We start from the raw sequence: 22,607 nt of genomic DNA, 5'->3' as shown, positions 1-22,607 counted from the left end.
TTCGTTTCCTCAGCGACTTTCTCATTCTACGCTCACCTCCAACTCTAAGACAAACATGAGAGTGAGGAACACATTGATTCCTAGTAAACTACCTAATCAAGGACATTGAAGTCTCACTTGAACAAAGAGTGACCGAGGTCGATCTCCGCCCCCTCAAACAAGACGTTGTATCACAACAAGATATCAACAGAGGTAAGCAACTTATCCGACACCAGCAAAGAAGAAATAAACATCCCCACAATAAACCGACCGAAAAACAGAAAACAGTTCAATTTGACCCCCCTTCCCCTCCACTCACCCCCTCCTCCCTCCCTCCTCCCCATCTCAGCTTAGTGCTTCTTCGACGGGTGGGGAGTCGGCACCCGGTTCAAGGGGCTGCCGAAGTGCACCCCGTCATCGAGGGACATGTATTCGATCATGTCCCCATCAACGGCGGGGGCACCGCACGACTGGTCAATCGCCTTGACCACGGCAAGATCGGTTCGTTTGATTGAACCGTCTTGTTTAGTCGAGGTCTTCTTCGACCTCGGAGAGATAACCTTAAGAAGGTTGGAAAATCTGACCGACTTGGCCATTGCTTATTCGACGGGAGGTTATTCAGTTGACTGAATAAGATAGAGATAAAGGTGCTTCGTAGAAGCCGAAAGAAACTCGATCAAAGATATAACTTGGTCTTGTTCGCAGGAGGTAACAGCTAGAACAGCTTAAAGATTTGAGTCAACGAGAAGATAGAAGGCTAGAAGCAAGTGAACGGTTGTTGAAAGGAGGAAGAAACAAGTGAATTGAGGAGGGAGGAGGAACGGCTTCTTATACCTCCTCTATGGCTCCTAGATCTATATCACACATACCTCATCAGAATCATATCAGCCTTTTACGCACTATTTACAGAACCGTCCCTGGCCCGTTTCCCTGGGTGGCCATGGCTGAGCCGTACAATCAGAAGCAAAACGTCAACAGTATACCTCCCCCATGACTCCTCGATCTATATCACACATACCTCACCGAAACTATATCTGCCTTCTACGCAATAGTTTAGAACCGTTCCTGGCCCGTTTCCCTGGATGGCCGTGGCTGAGCCGTGCAATCAGAAGCCAAAAGTAAAACGGACAAATACGTACCTACCTACGCTTCCAGTATACAACGCTCCCAGTATACAAACCCCCCAACAAACTCACTCCAAGGTTCATCTTGACTCACAGTCCTCCACCCCAGCACAATGACCTTAAAAGCAGCCACGGCTTGTCCTCCTACGCTCGACACGGGGTGATGTAGCTATTCGTACATAACCTATCAATGAGTCAACAACAAGGGCCGCTCGTCGTGATGAGGCAATCAATCAGAAGCAGCCGCACAAGAAAGAAGGGTATAGAAGGGAGGAAGGCACTACGTAATGGTCATAGACTGGTCTCGCCGGCTCGTGATGAAGGAGGGCAGTGGGCCGGATTACCTCTGCGGCGTGTTCAGAGTTCTGTCCTCGCTTATCCGGTTCTAGCATGTCATACGGATTATGCTTCTCGACGATGCCGTATGACATATGCTCTTGACTGTGAGATCTCCTGTGTGATGATGTCTTGGGTCTAACGTTCACTTGTGATTAAGGAAGATGTCATGATGAAAGGCGCTGGACTTGGAGGGAGATGATTCATGAGATGAGAATAGCTGATCCTAGGTACGAATATGTAAAGATAAGGTAATTTAGTGATCTACTTGCAGTTACGAGCAGGATGGTGCTTCTCGTTCTGCGTGATGGAAAAGTAAACTAGCTAAGAAACTGAGGCTTTTTCTGCATAGATTGACCAAGTCCGGAGGGCAGTCGGGAGGTGAGCCCGTTTTAGGTTTCTACTTCGGAGTCAACCGGAAGCGAAAGTTTATTTCACAATGATCGTCATCTTATCTAATCTTTGTTCTACATAGTACATTGTTGACGAGCAGGTCTACAGGAGTTATGAAACCAGGACAATTAATGTCATTCAAATCTGGTCGAAGCTCAACCAGACCAAAGTAGGGTCGTGAACACTCCCCAATTATTACAGAAGTAAATACACGAAGAATAACACCTCAATCACCACGTCCCCTGATTCCACCGACTGTTAATGAGTCAACTCATTTACAGGTTGCCCTGACCGGCGTTAGCAACAACGCTAGAGGCAACAGAGGTGTAAGCCGAAGCGGAGGCAATGTTCTTGCCCTCGAAGTCGGAGAGGAAAGAAGTGTTGTCCTCGCTGAAGGTACCGGAGGAGCCGAAGCCGTTGATGACACAGTCACGGCCGAGGTAGGTGGAGCAAGCTTCACCAGCGGTGGCGGAGGGAACGGTGAAGGCCTCGCCCTCGTAGGTCTCAAGGACAACATCGACGTTCTGGAAAACGTTGCCCTCAGCCAGGACGTAGCCACCCTCACCGATCTCGAAAGCGTGGCCAGAGTTGTCGTACCAGTAGTTGTTGACGGCGTGGAGGAGAGTGTTGGTCTGGATCTTGGGGGAACGGCCGGAGGTGTGGTAGATGTAGTTGCCCTTCATGGTGACCAAGTCGGAATCACCGTCGAGATAGATGGCCCAGTAGTGGTAGCCGTCGCAGGTGGCGGACCAGTCGGAGACACCGTCGATGTAGTTGTTGGTGAGGGAGACACGGTTGTCGGCGCTGGTGCCGAGGACGTAGTGCTGGCGACCGATACGAGCGGTCTATCACTTGTCAGCTGGCTACCCAAAGACAGGATATGCAGGATTGGAGGGGATGGAGGCATACAGTAACGTGGTCAATCCAGACCAAGTCGCAGTCATCAAGAGTGATAGCGTCACCACCCCAGACGTACTTGGCGTTGATGTCGGTGACGGCAATGTTCCTGGGCCTGTTAGAGAGGGCTTTCCTGCATCAGATTGGGGATGGCGTACTGGATGATGATGTTCTCGGCACCGCTGACGATACGGAGACCCTTGCCCTTGATGGCACCGGAGGAGCCCTCACCGATGAGGGACTTGTTGGAGCCAACGGTGATACCGAGGGTACCGGCGTTGTAGCTGCAAGGATTAGAAAAAGGACTGAATAGAGAGCCGGCGGCTAGGAACATACTATTCAACGGAGACGGAGGGAGCATCGGGCTCGTAGTTGGTGCACCAGTCATCCTGGTTGATGGCGACCTGGCAAGCAGAGGCGGTACCCCAGGGAGCGCAACCAGTGCCGGTGGTGGTACCCTCGCTGTCGGTGAAGTCGAAGGTCTTGGTCAGGACGATGACACGAGCCTCGTCATCCCCGAGGTAGGAGACCAGCTCATCGATGGTGTCGGGGTAGACGGGGGTGGCACTGCCACCACCGGTGACGCCCTTGGCGAAACCCTCAGCAGAGCCGGACACGCCGACGGCAGCGGCGGAACCGGCGAAGACAGCGGCAGCAGCGCTGAAGATAGTAGAGTACTTCATGATGAAGTGTAGAACCAGCTATGAAAGAAAAAAAGAAAGACTAGAGTGAAGGGATAGAGATGGAGGGAAGAGGAAAAGAAGGAATGGGTTGATAGAGAGAAGGATTTAAACCGGACGGGCTTGAGGGTTTATATAGGGAGGGACCGACTCGACAGGACGATGGCGGCATCCCAAGGATCTGATAGAGCTTCCCTTCTGGCTCAGGCCCATGCCCGGTAAAATTGGACGGGTGATCGGTGTGAAACGGCCAAGTGCATCTTTGATTAGCAGCCAAGGGCCATCGAGCACAACCGTTGATTCCTCATAGCCAGTCAACCGCACTAATGTCGGTACTGGCCGAGGAGATGGAAAGAGGGGGTCCATCGTACTGGACCATGGAAGAAGTGATAGACATCGATGATAACCTAGCTGGGAAGGGGAGGAGGAGTAGTAGCCACATGGTTATCCATCACAACGAGCATGGCGGCCCCTGTTCATGGACAGTGAATCCGATGCTCCACCGGTCTGTTGATTCATGGAAGACCATAGGTGGACCTCAGAGCGATTCGGGGGATTTACGGCGTTTCAAGATGTCCGCGGCGGCGCCCTTAGTCTCGGTAGTCTAAAGTAGTCCATCCACTCGGGCTGGTGGAGACTGGGACTGAATTTCTGTAAAGAAGCAATTCCTCCGTCTTGGCGGAGTCCTTGTGGCAATGATAGTCGGGAAAATACCAAATTCGATCATCTGAGTGTGCTAGATAGAGGGTGCTGCGGATGGGAGGAAGGCTGGACGTGCTCGACAGTTAGGGCCGTTCGTCCAGGGTGAAGAACAAGAGGGGAAAAGAGGACGGGAGTTTCTGCATCACCATTGCCAGATGCCCTTCCACTCCCTCCCGGCAGAATTTTTTTCTTCTTTTGCTGAGACTGGCTTTGTTTCGATTATTAATGGCTCCAGGCAGCTCCGCACGTTGCAGTTTATATTCACGTATGGAGCAGCTGGAAACGCTGCGGAAAAACAAAAAGAAAATTCGAACCTGGGCGGTTTGGGCAAGGCGCCAGGAACGCCGTCCAGAGAGTATGGCCCACAGTGGGACCGGCGTCGGTCTTCGGCGATATCGAGGCAACCCATCGCGCACACGATTCTCGCCATCCCTATTTAGAAACGGTCGCGTTGACTGCTGGTAGCCTGGTTGAGTATCTAGATGGGTCATCTGGTCTGGACAGGTGACTGGGCGTGATAACAAAAATTCTCGGACTTCCGTAGACATCCTCAAGCGTCGTCCCGTGTTCGTATCATGCACTGACAGAGATGAGGTGACGTTGCCCCCTGTCCGCTATCCTCCGGTCCATCTGCACATTACGACTGAGACATCCCCGTTAAGCTTGGCTTCCGCGGCGTGTCTTGGCTTGTCAAGCTTCGAAGCTGTAGAAGCCAGAAGGAGCTTGTTCTTCCCAAAAGAAGGCACCTAATCAGACAACATGGGGTGGCCGCTATATTAACCCCATCCATGGGTGGCCTGTCAAGCCCCGTCTAGACTCTTATGAGCCACCATACGGAGTACAGCGCCACTTCTAATTCCCTGAGGTCCATATCATTGGCGAGCTAGAGCTAAGCCAATGTTATCGGACGCTTGGATGACATGCCGTCGACAGGGGGGCAGCATCTTGTTTATTTCCCCCCGATTTCTCTTAACCATAATCAGAAATTCGCCCGAGCCTGCCGTGTTTAATTCCCATCGATTTCTTGGTATAGGATATGGCTTCCGCGTTAAGTGCGGCGTTTCTCGACATTGGCTGATTCTGGAGCTGAGAGATCAACCCCGCTTTTTGCAGCATTTCGAGTTGACGAGTGAGACCACTCAATGCAAAGTGAGAGTTTACGGATAGGTACCTGGGCCGCTTGGTGAAATTGTTGCAGTAATTGATCAAGGGGTTAGTCGGAAGCTCCGGAAGAGACCAGTCTGGTCCCAGTCTGGCCATCGCCATAATTTCACGTAAAACGTCATTTTTCTCGGCCGCGGTCCTTCGGCTCAGGGGGACTCCGTATATGACAGCGCATTCCTCAACTAGGTGAGTTGACAGAAGCCAGGCTTGGATCTGTAGGAGAGTCCCATGGGCAGAGGATCACCTGTCAACAAAAGTCGGAGATAGATATCCGCATGGTGGGTGAGGATTTATGCAGGAGTCATATAGATTCGTCATCCTCAAGCCGTACCTACCGGCATTGCTCTGCATGGCCCAAGGAGCACCGGCGCAGACTACTACTGCAGTGTGATAAAGTGCGGGTTAAGCATATTTCCACCATCATGCACGAAGGAAGCAAGCTCGGATTCTTCCACGGGCGGAAAACAATCGAGGACGGAGGGAGGGGCTGGAGGGGAATAGCGTGGGTGCCTGGCGGGTGATTTGGTTGCCTTAGAGATTAAGGCCTTGTCGCCTTACTGCCTTATTGCCTGAAGTTTGGTGCCTTGGTGCCTTTATGCCTAAAACAGTGGGCGGCCTTGCTGCCTAAAGGATAAGGCGTCAACATTACTGTCTTTCGGCCTGAGGCATCAAAAAGGCCTTCGGAACGGCAAATGATTTCGGCTCCATTTCCCCTTTGGGACAGTGCCTGTTGGCCGAGCATGTTCGAGTCACACGGACGTAAGAGAGGGCGGTGGACCTCAATGGGGCTGTAGAGCATACAATTCCATTGCTTGTGGCCCAGCCAGTGCTGCTTAGCCATTGTTTCTTATATTTCCTTGCGATTCAGGGTCGCTGAGTGGAATTATATTCAATCCAGTGCCTCGCCGTGTATCCCCGACGCTTGCAATTAGCCTTTGCGTGATTGGCCAGCGGGCGCTGAGTCAGCCCATTGCCGGCCGCCAGACCCGAGGTTACCTTGAGCTGCCAAAGGCGACAAAACATCGCCAGAACCGATCGACTTCACTTCCTCGTGCCTCCCTTGGTCCTCGTTTGTCGTTGCCGCTGGCTGGCTGCTCTTCTCCAGGCCTCTCTCCTCTCCCCCCCGCAATCGTCGACGCTCCTTCGTCTCATTGACCTCTCCTCCCTGCGCGTATCCCCAATTTTCGCCATCTCTTCTCATCTCTCGCCCCCGATCGACCGTGATCTTCCTCTCGCCCGCCCACCATGTCTGCTCTTCGCACCACCTCGCGCCTGATCGCTTCCTCGAAGCCGCTGTTTCGCCCAGCCGCCTTTGCTCGCTCCTATGCGACTGTTGACGCCCTCTCCCAGGTGAGCGCAAGCGGCCACGCGAGCACCAAGACCATCCCCGAATCTAAGACTTCGAATGTTCAGGATCCCACCCCCTCCGAGCAGCCCCGGACCAAGACCTTCCATGTCTACCGCTGGAACCCCGACCAGCCCACCGAGAAGCCTAAGATGCAGACTTACTCGCTGGACCTGAACAAGACCGGCCCCATGATGCTGGATGCGCTGATCCGCATCAAGAACGAGATGGACCCCACCCTGACTTTCCGGAGAAGTTGCAGAGAGGGTATCTGCGGTAGCTGTGCGATGAACATTGACGGTGTCAACACCCTGGCTTGCCTGTGTAGGTTGCCCTGGACTGTCCACTGCGATGTCCCGGCTCGGTGGCGCTGACCCTTCTACCTGTACAGGCCGCATTCCCACCGATACCTCCAAGGAGTCTCGCATCTACCCCCTGCCTCACACCTACGTCGTCAAGGATCTGGTCCCCGATTTGACCTACTTCTACAAGCAATACAAGTCGATCAAGCCTTACCTGCAGCGCGAGACCAAGACCGAGGATGTAAGTATCCCCCCTGGGTGGCGCGATGCCGGTGCCTGACACAGTCTGCAGGGTCTTGAGTACCGCCAGAGCCCCGAGGAGCGTAAGAAGCTGGACGGTCTCTACGAGTGCATTCTGTGCGCCTGCTGCTCAACCTCCTGCCCCTCGTACTGGTGGAACAGCGAGGAGTACCTGGGCCCCGCCATCCTCCTCCAGTCCTACCGTTGGTTGGCCGATTCCCGTGACGAGAAGACCGCCGAGCGCAAGGCTGCCCTGGACAACAGCATGAGCGTGTACCGTTGCCACACCATTCTCAACTGCTCGCGGACCTGCCCCAAGGGTCTGAACCCCGCCCGCGCCATCGCGGAGATCAAGAAGATGATGGCCTCCCACTAGAGGGATGACACGAGATAAAAGAAAAAGAACTGCTTTCTTCTTTCCTGCATTATGTCTTGTGTGATTGGTTTTCCTCCTCTTCCCCCTTCTTCTTTCCTTCTCCCTTTTTTTTCTGGTTATTTCGTGTGTCCGAGCTTTATATTCCCTCCATTCTCCGAGGTCTTTCATGTTGGATGTTTCAATAGGTGTAAATTCTGAATGTGACTTATAGCCATGGCGCCTCAGCCACCCATCAAATCAAGGTATATATCTTAATACTGTTGGTGGGAAAAAAAATATGGGGTAGATTGGAAATCCCGGCGGGGTGATTCGGCTAGACTTGAACTCCAGAGTGGAACACTCGGATACCCTCTGATTTTTCTCAACCAGCACCAGCTGCCTCGACCATCGGGTTAACTGCTGCGAAATGCCTCACGCGTAACAACGCCTTTCCTTGCTCCGCTACTCCACTAGCAGTAGATCTGTAGTATCCCGATCTTCTCGCTATCTGCAAGACATGATCATAGATTATGGAGATCCCCTCCCGATCGGGTGGTCCACACTGCTATTCCTCCGCTTCCAGATGCTATCTAGCCAATACCAGTAAACTATAGAGCACTGTCGTCGAGAGCTGCTGAATATTGTTGAAGTGGTGGGAAGGAGAATGAAATATCGATTGAGAGCTACATCCCCGGTATTTGTGTTGAGGTGAGTACTATTTGTGGTATCGATAGTATACATAACAGAAAATGGGGTTTGGTGGTAGGAGGTTATAATTATAGACTATTATATTAAGTTTTCCTGAATTATGTATTATTTATAATTAAAGATTATAATTTATAAATTTTATATTATAATTTAAGAATTTATTATAAAAATTGACGGAAGTCTGACCGCTCGGCTAAAAGGTACCTGCAGGCACTAAGTAGACCGTACAGTAGACTAAGTACCAGCAAACTCAGGTAGGACTCCAGCCGACAAAAATAATAAAATAGCATAACAGTATTAGTTTTATTATAATATTAAGGTATGGGATAGGATAGGACCAAAAAGTAGTCGGAGCGAGTAGCCGTCACACCAGTCACTCGGATGCGTGCCGCTTAATAATTGTATCTGTCGCCAGAATAAGCAGCAAAGTTTGACACAATGTGGACTCAAACATACCAAAAAATTGTTTCAAGATGCTTTAAGTATCACGGCCCAGCCTTCGTCCGGGCCCAACTGCATCATGGCGTACACTATCATGCTGGCCCTCGACCTTTCCCTTTTCTGTGCTGCGGCAGCGATCCTTCGAGATCTGCTGGAATGTAGTATCGGACACATCCCAAATCGTACGTCCAGATTACATCATGGAATAACGGGATCAGTGGCATCATTCCGACCACGTGGAAAAAAGAGTTGCAGGCACAGCTTATTTAGCGATCTGCTTGACATGATATTGTCATTTCCAAATTATCTATCACAAATCGGATGAATGAAATCTACCTTTTATCTTTTAACTGTATGAACTGTATTTAAGTACTCAGGCTGAGAACGAATATCTCTCCACGCTTTGTATTCAAGCGGAACTATAAGATGTTCTCATTTTAGATAAAATGGATCGTTCTAAGAGCCATAGCATAAATACTTGTGCCCTGGGCTCGAGAAATACTGATAGTAATGTTAGTTCAAGGTGCTTGTCAACAAAATACTCCTTACTAACTGATGGAACAAGACTTTGAGCAACCGCCTGTCAAAAACCATAATACCTACGGCTATACATATTACTAATTACAACATATCCAAGGTAGCTTCACATAACTTCTACATTTCACTCATTGATTTGCATCCGCACTTCAGCACTTGAGCATCCTATTTTACATACGCAGTAGTTCTCAGTAGTACTGAGGAAATGAAGGTGCTTAGAACGTCTTTATGAGGGACAATTCTATCATGTCTTGAACTGGGTATCTTAGAAACGTCTTCCACACATACTCTGATTGGTTGTAAAGGCGTAGGCGTCTCTTATTGTGTACAGTGAGCTCGGCATGTTGAAGAGCAAAGAATACTCCATGCGAGCAGAATGACAAATGATGACTGCAACTTTGTGTAAGATATATGTATACGGCAGTGTAATTCCCAGAATAGAGGCTGAATTTACAGCAGAGCGCTAAAGATATTTCCGGAGTAACAATAAAAAACTCCTTCCCTCCAGTCTTCTACTCAGCGTCCTTGCTCTTCGCACCACTAGCCATCGCTCGCTTCCTCATCTCATTAGGAGACGGCCTGTTATGTCTTATCATCGGTACCGCATTCTGTTCCTCGTCGCTAGTTCCAACTGAATAATCTCCCCTCTGAGTTTCGAGGACCGACGGTGAACCGGTACTGACAACATCAGCAGACCGAGTATTCAACGCCGCAAAACGGCTGCTGTAGCGCTTTTCGGTTAGATGTCGAAGAGCCTCTTCCGTCATTGACCCAACTAGCTGCGCAGAGTTTCCTTTGGATTGGGCTTTTCTTATATCGAAAAGATCCGCTAGAGTAGTCACTACTACTTGATCGCTGTCACCATCTGCAACCACCTCTCCAATTCTATAGATTTTTTGACGGGAGATTTCACTCGCCACTTTGCACACTTCTAAGCATTGCTTTGATGTCTGTATATCTTCCTGCAGCCCCAGCCTCTCCTTCTCGTTCTTATTACCGCTCAGAACTTGTGATTCCAGGCGTTTCTGAAGGTGGCTAATAATATCCGCAAAGCTATCTCGGTTCTTCTCCAGAGCTTGCCGTGTTAGAAATTGTGCTTCGAACATATTTTGCATATCATTCTCAGTGGCACTTCTGAATGAGTCGCTGAGTATCGCCGATTCTCTGATTTCCAATGATTCGATATAGGACTTGGCATCTTCACAGACACGAAGACACTGTTTAGTCACGTCCCTTTCGTCTACCAGATTTAGGCTTATGTCTGAGGCATTGATTTCTTCGGTAGTAAGTTGCGCCAGCTTCTCATCGATTCGGCGTAAGTGGAGCTCAAGATCGTATGCCGTGTCCTGGATCATCTCATTATATTCTTCGAGAACTTTCTGCGGCACCTTGGAAGAGTGTCTTCATGAAAGACGTTAGCAAAGTGAAGTGAACAAGATCTTGTGACTGACATAGTAATGGTTCCTAATCCCACTGAAATCGTTGACTTATACCCCGCAATAGTGTCAATGAATTCATTGATGTCGCCTCGCATGAATTCCATTTTTGCCCAATCGAGAAGACCCGTCCTTGACTTTCCACTGAAAACCTTGATTGACTGTTCAAATTCGCTGCATATCTGGTTGCACCGGTCGATAGGACCTTGAAGAAGTGCCAACATTGACTTCTCATTGTTTGCAACCTGTTGCAAAGATTCCAAAATATTTGTGAGGTCCTCAAGCTCATGCTGAAGCCGGCGTAGTGTCTTATCACGGTTCCTGAAGCGCTTGACAGTACCCTGGAGCGACTTGGTCGACTGAACAGCGGCTGTGATTACGGCCAGCACCGAGGCAGCAATGCTCAAAGGATCTGCCATGATCAATGTCTGCTGTGCGATCTTTAGGTTGCCCTGTGGGATGGTTGTAAGGGGCTTGAATGAAGCCGTCAGATAATTCCCTGGTTGAAGACGTACGACTTGAACTATCGCTCCTAATATCGATAAAACCCCACAAGTTTGCACCCGATTGGTCGAGGTTAGCGCCGTGGCTCAATGATTATCTGGTCAGCTCAGAGGCTTCCCCGCTCATTAGACAGCCATTTGGGTGTGCTGGGCAGCAATCCACAATTCTATTGCTGCCCTTGGGGCCTCCTTCAAGGCCAGTTGAAAGAAAAGATGCATGCGTACAAAAATTATACAGTAATTTAGGACCTTTCATTCCATTTTTTGGGTCTTCCGACATGAACGGCTAGAGTTCTTACTACACTGTGAGCGCGTAGAGCAGGGTATAATGGAAGGATGATTCTAGGATGGTACGGCGGAAATGGTGTGCCAGACCTAGGGTGGCAGAGGGACGTGCGGAAAAGGCTACAAGGCTCATTGAACCGCAGACATCAGATAGCAAAACCTGGCGATGTTTGATTGGTGGGACTCGGGGTTTCTCCGAAGTTGTTGTCAAAACTCGGAGCGGTTACCGTATCTACCAATCATAGCTTGACCTTGGCAGACGAAAATGTCTCATTTCAACGATTCCCAGCTTCCCAAAGCGGACACTACTATCGCCTGATGAGCTAGAGGGCAATGCTGTACTTAAGGCCATCACCCGGACCACTTAAGGTCAGTGCGCCACAACAGACAACACAAGTGATAGGGTACAAGGCACCCGCCATTGTCCGCCATCGCCCGCCATCACGGCGCAGATGGGCGAGCTGCGCTCAGGGCATAGTATTGGATTCTATGTGTTCTGTCCAAAGATCTATCATTCGACATACATTTCAGCAACTGCAGAGATGTAGATTAATGAAATGAGATTATAACCACGCTTGTACCTTTCACAATGGAACATCCATTCTTAGGAACTGGCGTTCTATGTTGCCAGCCATATATAATTAAGATAAAAACGTTAAATGTCGGTCGCAGGTGAGAACGAATCTTATGTTTAGTAATCCTACGGTCAGGCTGATTAACTACCAGATAAATTCGACGCGGGGCGCTGAGCGCCACCCGAGACCTACAACTTGACCGCATGTACTCCGCTCTCGCCTTCGAACAGGATCGTTCGAAACGGATAGACATGTTAAGATATCTGGACGAAGCAAGTAACCACTCTGGTTAGGCTCATATACCCATTCACTTTGGCCCATGCAGCTAGAACTGGCATCTGGAGTAATACTATGAGCCTAACCATTTATTAGACGTGCAAGCTGAAGTAAGTACTAGGGATCCTTAAGATGCGTAGTAATGCGGTATGACGCACAGCATAACTAACTATGCCTACGTGTAATGTAATCCACGGTTGCGCGGCCCACCCCTTCGAAAACACCACCTCTGATCTCCTACCTGAGGCAATTCAATCACCACTTATGCTACAAAAGATGCCTATCCCATCAAGAGTGCTGGTGAAACAAGAAGGTATGACTCTTCTTGCTATTGAAGTTATTTAGAAAGACTAAATCTCCAGTATACGCGAGGTAGTACATCTTTATGAGTCCCTCAAAGTACCCTTCACGTTCGTTTAGCTTGACGAGACTTTTTTAAAGATAGGGTTCATACACGTCCAAAATCATCCGAATATGAAGAAGAATCGCTTTCCAAACAGACTCTCTCTTTAGATATGCAAGACGCAAGTCCCCGGCCGTCTCAAGTCAGAAATATAGCCAATGTAATCCTTTCAAAATGAGATCATTTAATATCCGAAGAAGTAGGTATCAACTGGGCATCCAGCTTTGTCAAGGGCTATAACCCTCTGCAAACATAATTTCGTAGATAATAACTACTAAAGAGCTAAACCAGAAGATCCCGAAATTACAAGAGACTGGTTCATTCGGGTTCAAGGGGTTATTCAAGAGCATGGGATCTCACCAGATGATATATACAACTTTGATGAAACGGATTCTACTATGGCAATAATTGGTACTACAAATAAACTGACTAGTTCCCAGAGCTAGTCAGCCATCTCTAATTCAACCAGGGAATCGGGAATGCGTCACCTCAATTGAGTGTGTTCAATCTAATGAAGATGTTTTACGTCCGACTCTTACCTTCAAAGACAAATCGCATCTTCAAGCATAAAAATCAATCCATTCTTTCTCATAGAGGATTGAGTCAGCTATGATGTTGAATTACAGATATAATTAGATTCGATAGCTGCAAGATACTTCACTCCGTTGATTAGAGGCAGATCAGTGGGAAGATACAGCCTCCTATTCCTCGACAGCCATGGCAGCCATCTAACCGCTGAGCTCGACCGAATCTGTGCTGGAAATGAGGTTATTCCAACTCATATGCCTGCTTATTAGTCCCGCCTGTTTCAACCTCTTGATATTGGTCGTTTTAGTACACTTTAGCGCGTGTATAGTAGAATCATTGAGAAGCAAGTACACTGCGGCCGGAATAATATTGACAAAGATGGCTTCCTAGAAGTCTATCCTAAAGCTCACTAACATGCTCTATAGAAATTGGATATTATTAGTGGGTTTAGAGCAACAGGTTTAGTTCCTCTACATTCTAATCGAGTGTCCAATAACTAAATATTCGCTTGAAAACAATACTATCTCCGGATAGCCACTCAAGTGGCTTACTGCTCCAAACTCCACACAATATAAGGCATTCCTAGAGCATCAAAATACTGTGGAGTGACTGCTTCAAATCTCAAGCAAGCCCAATCTCGCCTGCACGATCTACATTACGGCAGCTCCTTGTAGGTTGCGAGCTTAGAATAACAGATATTATCACACTTGCTAATGAGAATGAGGAATTACGTGCGAGTCATGAAAAGCAGTTACAAAAGAAAAGGCGCTTAAAGAAGCCAGTGGTATACAAGGAAGGCATGACTGTTGAAGGTGCTTAGAGAGCTATACAAATAGAAGAGGGGGTTCAAAATAATCAAGGTCTTGAGGTTGAACCTCAGCCTCAACTTACGGAGAACCTCTCGCACGCGCCTCCAAGCTGCAGCAGTTGCTTCAATATTCGGCAACTATGTACATGGTGCACTAAACCACCTAGGATTTATATATAGCACATATATGAACGTATGTTGATCCAAAGGCTTCATTTTGATCATGTCCGGCAATCCTACTAGGGGGGTGGACCGCACAACCGTGGAATACGTTAATTAGAAGGCTAAAGATAAGCACGACTCACATTTGTAGATTCGTGCATCCTGGAACCATGCCTCACTAAAATTCCCGGAGATGAAGATAATATCCCTTGTAGATGCATCACATACGCTTTGCGCTCCATACGATGCGTACAAGAGCTGCTAAGCCCTTATCGAAGCAGACACTTATCAAAGTACCAAAATATCATGCTTTTTCAGGATATTACCGAGCTAGGAAGTGGAATTGTGGGGACTGGGCTGAGAAAGAGTGTCTTCGGGAAAGTAGTATGTTATAATCTAGGTTGGTAATATAAAGCTATATCTTGAGCCAAACGCCAAATTCTCAGTAAAACTTTAGATTCTTCGACCAGCCCTTCCAAGACTTGTCTATATGCTTCGTAACATACCGAATTTGCCGTCCATGCCTGCGTGTAAGTCCCTCATATGCGATCTCCACTGATAACTTTCCGTGATGGAACGTGGCACAACCCAATCAAACACTGATCATGAGTTTTGATGTCTTCAAGCTATACTTCAGTATCATAGCTAGATAAATCAGTTGAGAAGTGTTTTAACTTGTTGGCACTAATATCAAGTGACTACTAAGATCTTTGCATGGCGCAATTATCTTCTACCGATAGAGATTGTGGTTTGTAGCAATAATGCCAATAATCTGATCCTAAATGACTTTCTAGATGTTAGTTTCTCTGATGTCAGTGATATCTGGACCTAACTATACCCATCGTCTAGCTGCCTTCAGTAAGCTCTGCCGGCTCATTTCTTAGTCTTTCCTGCCTCGTTTGAGAAATGTGATAGGATAGCTTAAGAATAGCCTAGCTATCGGGATCGAGGAGGTCCTTGGGGTGAAGTACTAGGGTGGTCATAGAGGTCGTGAGGTCATCGGTGGCGGTTCTGAACCTCCCCGTTTTCTATAAGGCGACGTCCCTCAGTGTTAGACCACTGATCTTTCAAGGATCAGTCTATCTCGTGGATATAGGCTACCTTTGTCATTATCAGTGGAATCCTACGCGTTTGGTGGCCAGTTCCTTACCTAGCTGACAGGCCTTCTACCCTGACAAGTAGATCCTATCACAATCATATAAGCCTTACTACCCCCCCCCCCCCCCCAACCCTTCTGTTATGTATATATAGTATCTGCTTCTCCTGAAGAATTGAGATGATTGAATTGAATTTATGATCAGAATGATCATCGATAAGGACTGATTCTGAGAAAGTTGAAGATTTGGAAAAGGAGTAATTGGCTGCAGTATGACGTACTGCATGCAAGTACTTCACAATGCAGACATGACTATCTACCCCTCTACTGCGAAATCCCCCTAGCATAATTTTCCAAATAAGTTGCCGTAGTCTCGTCTGATGGATAAAGATGTTAGGTGACTGATGCGACCGGATCATTAGAAGAATAGACTAGACTTACATCGGTTAATACCATAATCCCGGTTCAGCTCGACATACGCTGGTGGATGCTGTAGTAGAAACACAGATCATTAGCCTTGCACAGAGTGTTCCATATAGCGCATAGTAGTGCGTACCGTGGAGTCTGCACCATCAGCCAACCATTGTTGGATGATCCGTGCATCCTGGGCTGTATGTTGCCATGTCCCGGCGAGGATGTTGATGGCGTCTCCAAACCGGATCAAGGATTCTTCTCCCAGGTCTTCCAGCTCAGCTCGTGTGCGTCGGATAATTTCTAGCTCGGCTTCTAACGCGTGCTTCTCGCGGGTTCGATTGCGAATTTTGGTCTCGGTTGCTGAAGTAGATAGGTAAGTCAGTACTGTAGGTGTAGCTATTGAATGCGAAAGATAATGATAAAAGTATAAGGGATGAAAGTGGTTACCTATGAGGGCCCCAGTAAGGCCAACGACAACAAGAAAAGAGACACCTGCAATAATGATGCCTCCAATCTATCAAAGAGTGCAGTCATCAGCATATTGATCTACGACGCGGAGGGTTTCTGAAACGGTCGCATTTCTTACCTTCATGAATATACCAACCTTTGGGAAGAACTTCCCTACATCTTGCATCAAATCGCCGACATCATAAAGAATCTCAAAAGCTTCCAAAGAGATCGTCAAAGCATTAAGCCTCTTGTGGAGGCTGTCCAATTCCTGCTCAAGCGCTTGGATTTGATCGGTGATCTCTCCCTCTCGGTCCTTTGCCCAGGTAGAAAAGCTAGCGACAAACGCAGCGAACTCGTCTTTCAGAGTGTAAAATCGACTCTTAATCCCAGTGGCGCTTTCCTCAAAGCCAGCCACACGCTATAACCAATGAATCAGACACCTAGGGAAGGTAGAGTCGAGGTAGAAGGAGCAATTATTGTTCTTACAGTAATAAATGACTCGATAACAGATCTTCGAGCCTCGACAGGAATGCTATTATCAGCGCAGAACTTGACGACAGTGGCATCGAAGTCTTCACGCAAGACGTCAGACAGAAGAACAAGAGCACCAGAATCAATCAATCAGCACACGTACTTTGAGCAGAGCTGCTAATAGAAGCCGCCAAATCCCTGCTATCGGCGAGAGTTCGAAGATACGACTGGGAGCACAGTTCTCGTCAGCAATGCAAACGTCAAGATCAATTAGAACGGACACGAAGATCGGAAACACAATCGTTGCACAAACCTGCTGCAGACGAATGATTTCCGGCTGAAACCCAGAATGATGGATCTGGTCAATCTGCGCAACTTTCAGATGCAGCTGGTGGAAGATATCCTCGATCTCTTTGGTCGCTTGCGTAGCTTCATTCCCTGCCTCCTGCAGACGAGCCTTTCCTCCCTCCGAGCAATAGGTTTGGCCACAGCCGATGCTGAAGTCCCTCTTTTGCTGTTCGGTCTCGAGCGGCCAGTGGTCGTCGGCGCCATCCACCAGAATGTCGAGCTCCTCTTCGGATAGTTGCTGGCTGGCCTCGATGACTTTTTCTGGGGTGGGGTCGTCCCCGATCAAGTCTTCGAGCTTTTTAGCGATATCATCGTATGAAGGAGGGGAGCCGCCAGCAGTATAGGCTGGGGGTACTTCAATCATGGTTTGTCTTTGCTTGACAGTCGAAGCTAAACGAAAGAAATATTGAATGTATGAGATGGACTCGATGACGGTGTTCAGCTCAGGGAAAGGGAGATGCTAGATATTCAGACCGACATCAATTATGCTAGTCGGTCTCTATCGGCGACTCCGTCTCTCAGCCCCTCCATTAATGCATACCGTGCAGGGAACCTGATGTTGTCTCTCCACATGTGGCGAGGTGGGATGCAAAGAAGAGGGGAAACCTCCAAGCTGCAGGAAGCAACAGGGATGTCAGCCCCACGAGAAGCACATGCGGACAAGTCCGAGAGTGACGGCGACTCTGAATCATCCTTAATAAACAGTCGCATCTGGCTACTGCAGCTGAGAGAAGACATCAACTACATTAGTTTTTTCGCCACTTACTTCCGCAAAACTATCACCCATCTAGGAACCATGTCCGCCAATGCCAATGCACCTGCGCCAGCAGACATGCTGGCCGCGTTCCACCGATTCCTCACATCACGCAGCCCAACAGGAAAACCTCCCAGATATGCTAGGCTGCTCAGCTCACCGAATGTGGATCTCTTACTTCGTTCGCGTCTGACATACATGGTCAGCGGCGCGACTGACGCACCGGGCTCGAAGACCGACCCCCGAGACCCTCAGACTGCAGCCGAGGAAGCTGTACATGCCATTGAGATGAACATGCTCATCTTCGGCGTGACGGCCATTCTATTTGTCTGGAGTGACGTGCTTAATGGCACAACTTATGCCGATGCTTTGGATCCTATCGGCGAGGTTCGAGCATACTTCCCTGGTATATGAAGATATGCAAACCGACTAAAATTGTCACCCAGGAGATGTTTAGAATCATGTTTGATAGCGTGGATATTGCTTGCAATATTGCAACCTACGGAGAAGGTATGTCATTAGCTTCCACCCATGATCTTCATAAGCCATATATCTCAACCTTAACTACTACCAGGATTCGCCGACATAATCGCCACCTTCTCCACCAATACAAATCTCACCGCGGCACAACGCGTCGCCAAAATCGAGGGCTATATCGCCGTAAGTTAATCAATCGCGTCGTTCAACGGGGGAAAGCACTGATTCACCCCGCCATCAAGGAAGTCCGAGCTCACGAAAATGACTCTCGAGCCATGTTAACCCGCCTCACCGACAAGAGTAACGATTTTGTGGCAGCCTGGCTGGCATTGGGCCAGGAAAGCTCCAGAAACGCCGGACAGGATCTTCTTGATGCCGAAGACCTACGAATCGAATTCGTTGCAAATGTGGGTATCCAGTCCCGTACCTGGAACACAACCGTGGTGGATGCGCGTATGATCGAATCTATGCTGCAAATGGCAGTCACGATGGCGGTAAGTAGTTTCAGTTTCGTATAGCTCAGCTAGCATCTCGGCTATGATACGAACTTGACATGCTTGGAAGGAACATCCCGCATTCATGCAGATCAGCCTTGACCGGGCAGTGGAACTCTGTGAGTGCCTCTCGTTGCTTCAGGTCTTGTTTGGGCCATTGCCGTGTCCATCATGCAAGACTAGTTCCGCTAACACTAAGTAGATACAGCAAACGCATTACACATGAGAGCATTTGCATCCAAGTTGACGGAATGGTTGGACGAGAATGATATTGACACAGACATTCTAGACCCTTGAGCACATGTCAGACGCGTCAACAGATGCAGATCCATCATGTTCAGCTGCAAGGATCAGAGTCTCACTGAATATGGATTCCTCTTATGGAAAGAGCCTTATACGTCATGTTAATATGCATTCATTTTCAAAACATTGAGAAGAGGGGTATCGGGCCAAATTGAATGACACTCCTACGGCAGAAACGCGTCAAAGCCCCATAGTCCTTTGTAGTAGCTTGAACCATCAGGCAGCCACAGCTAGAAATGCGGCGAAAGCTGAACATGTAAATCATGGCCTGAACCTTGAAAGGAACTCACGCACATGTGGCAAACGACCAGAAGCACATTTGATTTGACGATGGAGCTCGAGTGTCTTAGTACTATGTAGTATTGTGTGATCGGATATTTGCCCCAATGAATCTGCGGGACATGAGAGATCCCTGCTGAATACGGAGGAGTGATTGGTGGGGTTTATTAGTATGCATGCAGCATGCATAAATTAAATCCCCCGAGCTCAGCGTGGCGAATCTCTGACTGTGCAGGCGCGGGTGAGACAACGCATGGTACTTGCGTGAGCTAGACCTTCCTTCTCTTCCCGGTCGTCAATGTAGATGGCGGAGCATATCAAGAGCTTAGGATTTTCCAGGCAGCTATATATATCTCTAACGATATAAGTATGACCCCAAGAGAAGCACATATCTGTCCCAGAACAATTCACAAACCTCTCCGGTACCATCATCCCGGGTTAAAGTTAGACCCCAAGCATCATGGCAGCCATCGCACCCACCTCCATCACCCAATCCCTTAACCCCAAGACCTCTCCCCCAACCTACGATGAAGTCGCAGCCAAAGTCGATCGGTTGGTGGGCAATGACCCCACTCCCAGGAAGTATCTTGATGTCGTGGAGCATCTCACGGCCGAGGAAATTGACATTTTGATGACTGGCGTCGAAAAGATCGAGCCCATAGCGAATGACGAAGAGGCAAAGGCCTATACAACTGGTGCAGTCCGGACGCTTGTCTCCGATGAATGTATCGACTACCTCCGCCTGGCGTCCAATGCGGCAGTGGATGCGTCGAATGAGATCGAGAGGGTGTTTGTGGATTTGCAGCTGAAAATTGCCCAAATTGATCTTATTCACCACTCCGGGTTTCAGGGTGAGCTGATTGAGCATCAAAGGGTCAGTTGGGAAAACCACCTATTTGATTGTTGACCATGCTGAGGTGACTTAGACATACCGTCGCATTCTTACTGAGAGCAGAGATCTGGCTACTGATCTCGCTATTCATGGTGATCGTAAGAGGCTTCTAGACATGGTGCTTGTCTGTCTGTTATAACTGACCTGGATGTTAGGGTTCGATCTCCTGATTATTCCATTCTGCAGAGATGAAACCATCCCAACCGACGTGCGCAAAGGCATCATAAACGGCTTCATTTCTGTATGTCCTTCTTCAGCCATGCCTTCTATGATGAGCATCTGACTAGTTCCCTCTTCGTCGTGACTAGGATATGGAAAAAGCCCAAAGGGATGCACGGGAAGTGGAGGATAGATTCGACGAGTTGAGGATTAGCTTCACGTCCTTTGTTGCAAAGTTTACCACCTGGGCCAGGGACAAGGAACAGGAACTGAGCGAACAGTTCAAGCAAGTGCTTGATGAGCTCGAGGAACTGAATGAACAGTTGCAATCCCATATCAATGGACTTCTCGTGACTGCAGGTGTCATGGGGGGTGCAACACTTGTCTTCAGCTTGGCCTTTGCCTTTGGGCCTATCGGCTTTTTTATCGCGGTAATTATATCCCGAGAATTGTGATTTATGGATGTCCAGCTGACACTCTGCTCTAGATTGGCGGCTTGATTGCGACTGGTGTGGCTGGTGCCGCTGCTACCGCGGCGCTTCTGGTGAAAAAGACCAGTCAGTATCTGCCCCCATGGATGTATGAACCACCTTTATGCTGACGGCACCCAGGAGTTGAGCGGGAAATTCGCGAGAAGGAAGCGGAACGTGACAGACTGGAGGGCGAGTTGGAGGCGATCCAACAGGCGCGGACCAGGCTTGTCGATCTCGGCCACCACCGGCTGGATGTTTTCCGTGACAATGTTAACGTGCTGAAGTCTGTCTGGACTAATGTGGCCGTGGACGCCCGGATTATCGCTGGGTGGCTGGACGGTTCTCTGGTATTTGTGGTAGGCGAGGATCTCTGTGGCCAAGCTTGCTTGATACTGACTTGTCTGCTAGGAATGGCCACCGGCTATGGAGTCTTCACTGGTGGCAGGGAACTCGGTTTGTAAGTGATGTCCTTCTGGGCCCTTTGAATAGTAAACTGACCATCACCAGACAAAACCATGGCTGGATATCTCAAGGATTATGCCCGGGGCGTCTCCACTTAATCCAGATCTGGTATCATTTGCTGGGGCAAGAGAAGTGAGTCCACAGACTGATAGTGAGAAACTGGACGGAGATTCGCGTAGTTCTCACCTCTGATTGAGGCAGATGCTCAGTGCGAAGAAGAAGGTGGCGATACAGCTGGAGAAAGACGGACAGAGGGCGACAGGATCAGGTGATACATATTCAACAACAGTATCCCAATGCAGCAGGAGCAAATACAAAAAATACCAAGACAATACCATTCCTCACCTCTCACTCTATCCAACCCACCACCCAACCTCCCCCAAAAGCAGCAACCAAGAAAAGTCTAGATCAAGGATACCTCCCCCCCGACCCCAACAAATCAATACACCTCTCCACCGCCGCCTGCATCCTCTCCGTCGCCTCCTCAATCAAGACCGTCATGCCCTTCCCCTTCCCCCCCGTCACGACCGCCACCCACTCATTATTCAACACCTTATTAATATTCACCTTACTCACCCCGGCCTGAATACACCTCCGAAAGATCTCCCGATCAAACGGATCCGCCCCATGCAACACCAACCTCACCCTCTCCCCGACCCTCTCCCGAACCCCCTCCAACCGATCATACTCCAACCGAATCCCCCTGGGCCCATAACTCCCATGCACGTTCCCAAACGCCGGCGCCAACCAATCAATCCCCGTGTCCACAAACTCCTCACTCTCCTCCGGTGTCGTCAATACCCCCTCCAAATCCACCGTGTCTGCAATCCCGTCCTCCCCGCCCTCAATCCGTCCCGGTTCGGCCTCCGTCGCGATCCCTCGCTCGTTGCAGTATGCGACGAGTTCGCGTGTCAGTGCCAGATTCTCTGCTTTCTCGTAGTGCGACATGTCGATCATGATGCTGTCGAAGCCGGGGGTGATGTTCGCTGCTTGCCGGATGATTTCGGGTGTTTGGGCGTGGTCGAGGTGGACGGTGATGGGGACGCTGGCGGTGCGGGCCGCTTCGGCGGCGGCGCGGACGAGGATGCCCGAGGAGTAGTTGATCGCCCAGGGGAAGAGCAGGATCATGGCGGGCGAGCGGAGCTTTTCGGCGGCCCGGACGGTCGCGAGGATGCCTTCCAGGTTGTAGCAGCACATGGCCGGGACGCCGTATTTGTGCTCGTAGGCGTGGTTGAGGATGGGGATGGCGCGGTTGTTTTGGAGGGACATTTTGGTGGTAGTATTTGAGGAGGCGTTATGAGAGGAAAGGAGTAGAAGTGGGGTGTGGTTGAGTGAGTGCTGTGATGGAGGAGGGAA

At 49.1% G+C, this 22,607-nt stretch overlaps 8 protein-coding genes across 8 annotated transcripts; 3 read left to right on the top strand and 5 right to left on the bottom strand.

The window, feature by feature from the left end:
* Window positions 1-2,107: 2,107 nt before the first annotated feature.
* BO80DRAFT_449090 (polysaccharide lyase family 1 protein) lies at window positions 2,108-3,412 on the bottom strand (the record flags this gene model as incomplete). Its single annotated transcript, XM_025721725.1, has 4 exons — window positions 2,108-2,677; window positions 2,742-2,838; window positions 2,888-3,013; window positions 3,066-3,412. The coding sequence occupies 4 exons, from the start codon at window positions 3,410-3,412 to the stop codon at window positions 2,108-2,110; spliced, it is 1,140 nt and encodes a 379-aa protein (XP_025570959.1).
* Window positions 3,413-4,105: 693 nt separating this feature from the next.
* Window positions 4,106-4,869, bottom strand: BO80DRAFT_220617 (uncharacterized protein). The gene has a single exon (XM_025714395.1). It carries the CDS (start codon window positions 4,657-4,659, stop codon window positions 4,195-4,197), a length of 465 nt encoding a protein of 154 aa, XP_025570958.1. The 5' UTR covers window positions 4,660-4,869; the 3' UTR covers window positions 4,106-4,194.
* Window positions 4,870-6,471: 1,602 nt separating this feature from the next.
* On the top strand, window positions 6,472-7,698 carry sdh2 (succinate dehydrogenase iron-sulfur protein subunit SDH2). Its single transcript, XM_025720352.1, has 4 exons — window positions 6,472-6,625; window positions 6,689-6,944; window positions 7,012-7,163; window positions 7,215-7,698. Exons 1-4 carry the CDS (start codon window positions 6,521-6,523, stop codon window positions 7,536-7,538), a joined length of 837 nt encoding a protein of 278 aa, XP_025570957.1. The 5' UTR covers window positions 6,472-6,520; the 3' UTR covers window positions 7,539-7,698.
* Window positions 7,699-9,606: 1,908 nt separating this feature from the next.
* Window positions 9,607-11,503, bottom strand: BO80DRAFT_428913 (uncharacterized protein). The gene is made up of 3 exons (XM_025720351.1): window positions 11,155-11,503; window positions 10,655-11,091; window positions 9,607-10,604 (listed from the first exon to the last, which is right to left on the bottom strand). Exons 2-3 carry the CDS (start codon window positions 11,056-11,058, stop codon window positions 9,716-9,718), a joined length of 1,293 nt encoding a protein of 430 aa, XP_025570956.1. The 5' UTR covers window positions 11,059-11,091; window positions 11,155-11,503; the 3' UTR covers window positions 9,607-9,715.
* Window positions 11,504-15,408: 3,905 nt separating this feature from the next.
* BO80DRAFT_505295 (uncharacterized protein) lies at window positions 15,409-17,558 on the bottom strand. The gene is made up of 8 exons (XM_025724477.1): window positions 16,924-17,558; window positions 16,774-16,837; window positions 16,626-16,711; window positions 16,276-16,557; window positions 16,137-16,203; window positions 15,832-16,049; window positions 15,717-15,765; window positions 15,409-15,652 (listed from the first exon to the last, which is right to left on the bottom strand). The coding sequence occupies exons 1-8, from the start codon at window positions 17,320-17,322 to the stop codon at window positions 15,600-15,602; spliced, it is 1,218 nt and encodes a 405-aa protein (XP_025570955.1). The 5' UTR covers window positions 17,323-17,558; the 3' UTR covers window positions 15,409-15,599.
* A 108-nt stretch (window positions 17,559-17,666) lies between these two features.
* BO80DRAFT_428910 (uncharacterized protein) lies at window positions 17,667-19,154 on the top strand. Its single transcript, XM_025720350.1, has 6 exons — window positions 17,667-18,099; window positions 18,159-18,222; window positions 18,287-18,372; window positions 18,432-18,683; window positions 18,754-18,802; window positions 18,886-19,154. The coding sequence occupies exons 1-6, from the start codon at window positions 17,755-17,757 to the stop codon at window positions 18,978-18,980; spliced, it is 891 nt and encodes a 296-aa protein (XP_025570954.1). The 5' UTR covers window positions 17,667-17,754; the 3' UTR covers window positions 18,981-19,154.
* Window positions 19,155-19,725: 571 nt separating this feature from the next.
* BO80DRAFT_449085 (uncharacterized protein) lies at window positions 19,726-21,349 on the top strand (the record flags this gene model as incomplete). Its single annotated transcript, XM_025721723.1, has 8 exons — window positions 19,726-20,139; window positions 20,192-20,255; window positions 20,313-20,398; window positions 20,466-20,747; window positions 20,804-20,873; window positions 20,928-21,145; window positions 21,198-21,246; window positions 21,297-21,349. 8 exons carry the CDS (start codon window positions 19,726-19,728, stop codon window positions 21,347-21,349), a joined length of 1,236 nt encoding a protein of 411 aa, XP_025570953.1.
* On the bottom strand, window positions 21,297-22,581 carry BO80DRAFT_428909 (class II fructose-bisphosphate aldolase). The gene has a single exon (XM_025720348.1). It carries the CDS (start codon window positions 22,518-22,520, stop codon window positions 21,660-21,662), a length of 861 nt encoding a protein of 286 aa, XP_025570952.1. The 5' UTR covers window positions 22,521-22,581; the 3' UTR covers window positions 21,297-21,659.
* Window positions 22,582-22,607: the final 26 nt, after the last annotated feature.

The sequence above is a fragment of the Aspergillus ibericus genome (genome assembly GCF_003184845.1).
Source record: "Aspergillus ibericus CBS 121593 unplaced genomic scaffold BO80scaffold_54, whole genome shotgun sequence".
NCBI lineage: Eukaryota > Fungi > Ascomycota > Eurotiomycetes > Eurotiales > Aspergillaceae > Aspergillus > Aspergillus ibericus.
The sequence above is the reverse complement of the archived record's forward strand: the minus strand, read 5'-3'. Positions and strand labels throughout refer to the sequence as shown.

Coding starts and splice junctions, on each gene's coding strand:
- sdh2 (XM_025720352.1), top strand. CDS start 6,521: ATGTCTGCTCTTCGCACCACCTCGCGCCTGATCGCTTCCTCGAAGCCG. Junction 6,626..6,688: donor CTGTTGACGCCCTCTCCCAG/GTGAGCGCAAGC, acceptor TCGAATGTTCAG/GATCCCACCCCCTCCGAGCA. Junction 7,164..7,214: donor GCGAGACCAAGACCGAGGAT/GTAAGTATCCCC, acceptor CACAGTCTGCAG/GGTCTTGAGTACCGCCAGAG.
- BO80DRAFT_428909 (XM_025720348.1), bottom strand. CDS start 22,520: ATGTCCCTCCAAAACAACCGCGCCATCCCCATCCTCAACCACGCCTAC.
- BO80DRAFT_220617 (XM_025714395.1), bottom strand. CDS start 4,659: ATGTCTACGGAAGTCCGAGAATTTTTGTTATCACGCCCAGTCACCTGT.
- BO80DRAFT_428913 (XM_025720351.1), bottom strand. CDS start 11,058: ATGGCAGATCCTTTGAGCATTGCTGCCTCGGTGCTGGCCGTAATCACA. Junction 10,605..10,654: donor GGATTAGGAACCATTACTAT/GTCAGTCACAAG, acceptor TCTTTCATGAAG/ACACTCTTCCAAGGTGCCGC.
- BO80DRAFT_428910 (XM_025720350.1), top strand. CDS start 17,755: ATGTCCGCCAATGCCAATGCACCTGCGCCAGCAGACATGCTGGCCGCG. Junction 18,100..18,158: donor CTTTGGATCCTATCGGCGAG/GTTCGAGCATAC, acceptor ATTGTCACCCAG/GAGATGTTTAGAATCATGTT. Junction 18,684..18,753: donor AAATGGCAGTCACGATGGCG/GTAAGTAGTTTC, acceptor CATGCTTGGAAG/GAACATCCCGCATTCATGCA.
- BO80DRAFT_505295 (XM_025724477.1), bottom strand. CDS start 17,322: ATGATTGAAGTACCCCCAGCCTATACTGCTGGCGGCTCCCCTCCTTCA. Junction 16,558..16,625: donor TTATCGAGTCATTTATTACT/GTAAGAACAATA, acceptor CATTGGTTATAG/CGTGTGGCTGGCTTTGAGGA. Junction 16,204..16,275: donor AGGTTGGTATATTCATGAAG/GTAAGAAATGCG, acceptor ACTCTTTGATAG/ATTGGAGGCATCATTATTGC.